At 52.8% G+C, this 2,280-nt stretch overlaps 1 protein-coding gene across 1 annotated transcript in view; it reads left to right on the top strand.

Moving 5' to 3' along the window:
- Positions 1–2,280, top strand: part of ERMARD (ER membrane-associated RNA degradation) — a 31,886-nt gene that overhangs the window by 26,940 nt on the left and 2,666 nt on the right. Inside the window, exons 9-10 of the mRNA XM_012659304.1 lie at positions 592–717; positions 1,098–1,316. Coding sequence (XP_012514758.1) covers positions 592–717; positions 1,098–1,316 — 345 coding nt within the window. The remainder of the gene's footprint in view (positions 1–591; positions 718–1,097; positions 1,317–2,280) is intronic.

The raw sequence follows: 2,280 nt of genomic DNA, 5'->3' as shown, positions 1-2,280 counted from the left end.
ATCTGTCACCTAGGGCCTGCGCACCTAGTTGTTCTCAGTTACAGTTAGTTTCAACAATAGTTTCGACTGGGCTGTTGGAAGGTGGCCTGGGAAGGGGGATCTGCGGCCGGTGGCTGGTGCAGGCAGAGCCCAGCTGGAGGTGGTGCTACGTGTGGCCCCGTCTGGCTGGGACAGCTCTTACGGAGGCAGAACGCAGAAAGAGGGGCAGGTTTTGTGGGGAACCTAATGGGGTCCACTGAGAAATAGTGGATACTTAAAAAGATGAGTCTGAAGCTCGACAGAGAAGTGGGGATGTAGATCCCAGTTTCTGAATCGTAGGATACAGCAGGCAGGGTTGTTGAGGGTGGTGTAACAGTCCTGGAGCGATTTGTGCAGATCTTTTCTCAGCGTAGTGCGTTTTGTTCAGCATATTGTGTTGTTTATTTTTACCCGTCTCTGTGATGGCAGCTGTTTTAATTATTGCTGGGGAAGGTAAGTTTCAGATTAAGCTCTTTACTCAGTGAGCCATTAATTTAAACGTTATTTTGCGTAGGCACTAATGTGGGCATTTTAGTTACTGTCACGTGTCTTTTAACATTTTCTGTTTTTTAGATTAGAAGACAATTCTGAAACAAATGCCTGCCGCTCCTTAATTAGAAAGATTATGTGTGAGCTCTGTCACCACGTGCCTGAGAGCCATGGTGTTTTTAATGACGTGGATAAACTCCCCACTGAGAGGTAAGTTCCAGGACATCCTGAGAATTGTTAAAACACCGATTAAGCGAATTAGCAAACTCAGCCATTTTCCGTTTTAAATTGTGTAAGCTTGGTAGCAGTGTTGGATTCCCACTGTTACTGCCCCAGGAGGAATTACCAGATAAGCCCTGATCATCTCTGCACGAGTGTGGGTCTGTCTGATGGGAGTCACAAATTCCGTATTGCGCTCACCACAACAAAACGTGATGTATTTGACACGCGCCATGTGTCTCAGTTGCAGCCGCGGACCTACTGGTGACGCGCTGCGGGCGCCAGTATCTGCCGTCCAGCAGGCCCAGGCGCAGAAGTAGCGAGGTGTCGGCGGTGAGCACGTCCCACAGGAGTCGTTCTCTGATCTGCAGGTGGCCCCAGGTGCTGCGTGAACTCTGCAGCGTCCCCATCCCCACTCTGTTCTGCCCGAGAGTCGTCCTGGAGGTGGCGGCTGTGCTCCGAAGCATCAGCACGCAGTGCCAGCGCGTGTCCGCCCAGGTCGTGGCCGCCTCGCAGCTGAGGCACAGGCAGTGGGTGGCGAGGACGCTGCGGTCGCGCCAGCGGCAGAACTACCTGCGCATGTTGAGTAGGTGCGCGGCTCACGTCCGGGTCTGGAGGCGGCCCCGCGGGGGACGCGGCGCTTGCTCCTGCCTGTGGCCGTGGGAGCGGTGGGCTAGATCGCAGCGCGGGTGCTCGCTCCCGCCACGCGGTTCGGGAACACCGCGGCGGCTTGCCGAGCGTTTGCCACGTGTTTGTACGATCACGGCAGAGCTTGCGAATTTTTATCACCTGCATTTGTTTTCCAGCCCGCTCAGGGTGCAGGGTGGGCCTCGGTGGGACACACGCCCTCACTCGCACAGGCACAGCGAGGACGCGCTGACACACCTGCGCACACCTTTGGGGCGTGGGAGGAAACCCACGCAGAGAGGGAGAACACACACTTCCACGCGGACAGTGGCCCCGGCAGGAGTCAGTTTCTTCTCTCTCCCATGACGAAGTGTTGAATGAAAGGACGTTATTCGAGGACCTGCTCTCCTCGTTTTCAGAGAAAGTGACAGCACATACTACTTAAAATATTGTTTGTAATTTTGGCATATGGGAATATGGGTTCTACCTACCTAGATGAACGTTTGGATTTAAAATGAAGCAGTGGGTGAACTTGGGCACACAGCATTGTGGCTTCTTCACTTAGAGTGTATGTTTTAGAATGGGCCACACCCTTAAGAAATGACCGTTTTGGAACAATTTCTAGAATTTTTGGGTTGAGTGGCGTTTATGTTTCTGAAACTTGTACTCGGTATTGCTGCGTGCTTTCCAGGGGGGTGACGCTCAGTTCACACCCTTGCCAGTGTTGCTCCCTCGCCTCCCTCCCAAAATGGAGTATTTTTAAACGTCTCAACTGGTTTCATAGGAAAAATATCTTACTTTAGTTGGGATTTCTTTGAGTCCAGTGACATTGAGCACATTTCCGTACCACACTGTTTGCTTTTGTCTCGTGTGACTTAACGTCAGCCTGGGACTGAGGGAGAGGTGCTGGGGGGGGCGGTGGCCTTG

Source organism: Propithecus coquereli, unplaced genomic scaffold (assembly GCF_000956105.1).
Source record: "Propithecus coquereli isolate 6110/MARCELLA unplaced genomic scaffold, Pcoq_1.0 Scaffold602, whole genome shotgun sequence".
Taxonomy (NCBI): domain Eukaryota; kingdom Metazoa; phylum Chordata; class Mammalia; order Primates; family Indriidae; genus Propithecus; species Propithecus coquereli.
This window is presented reverse-complemented; position numbering and strand designations above follow the sequence as displayed.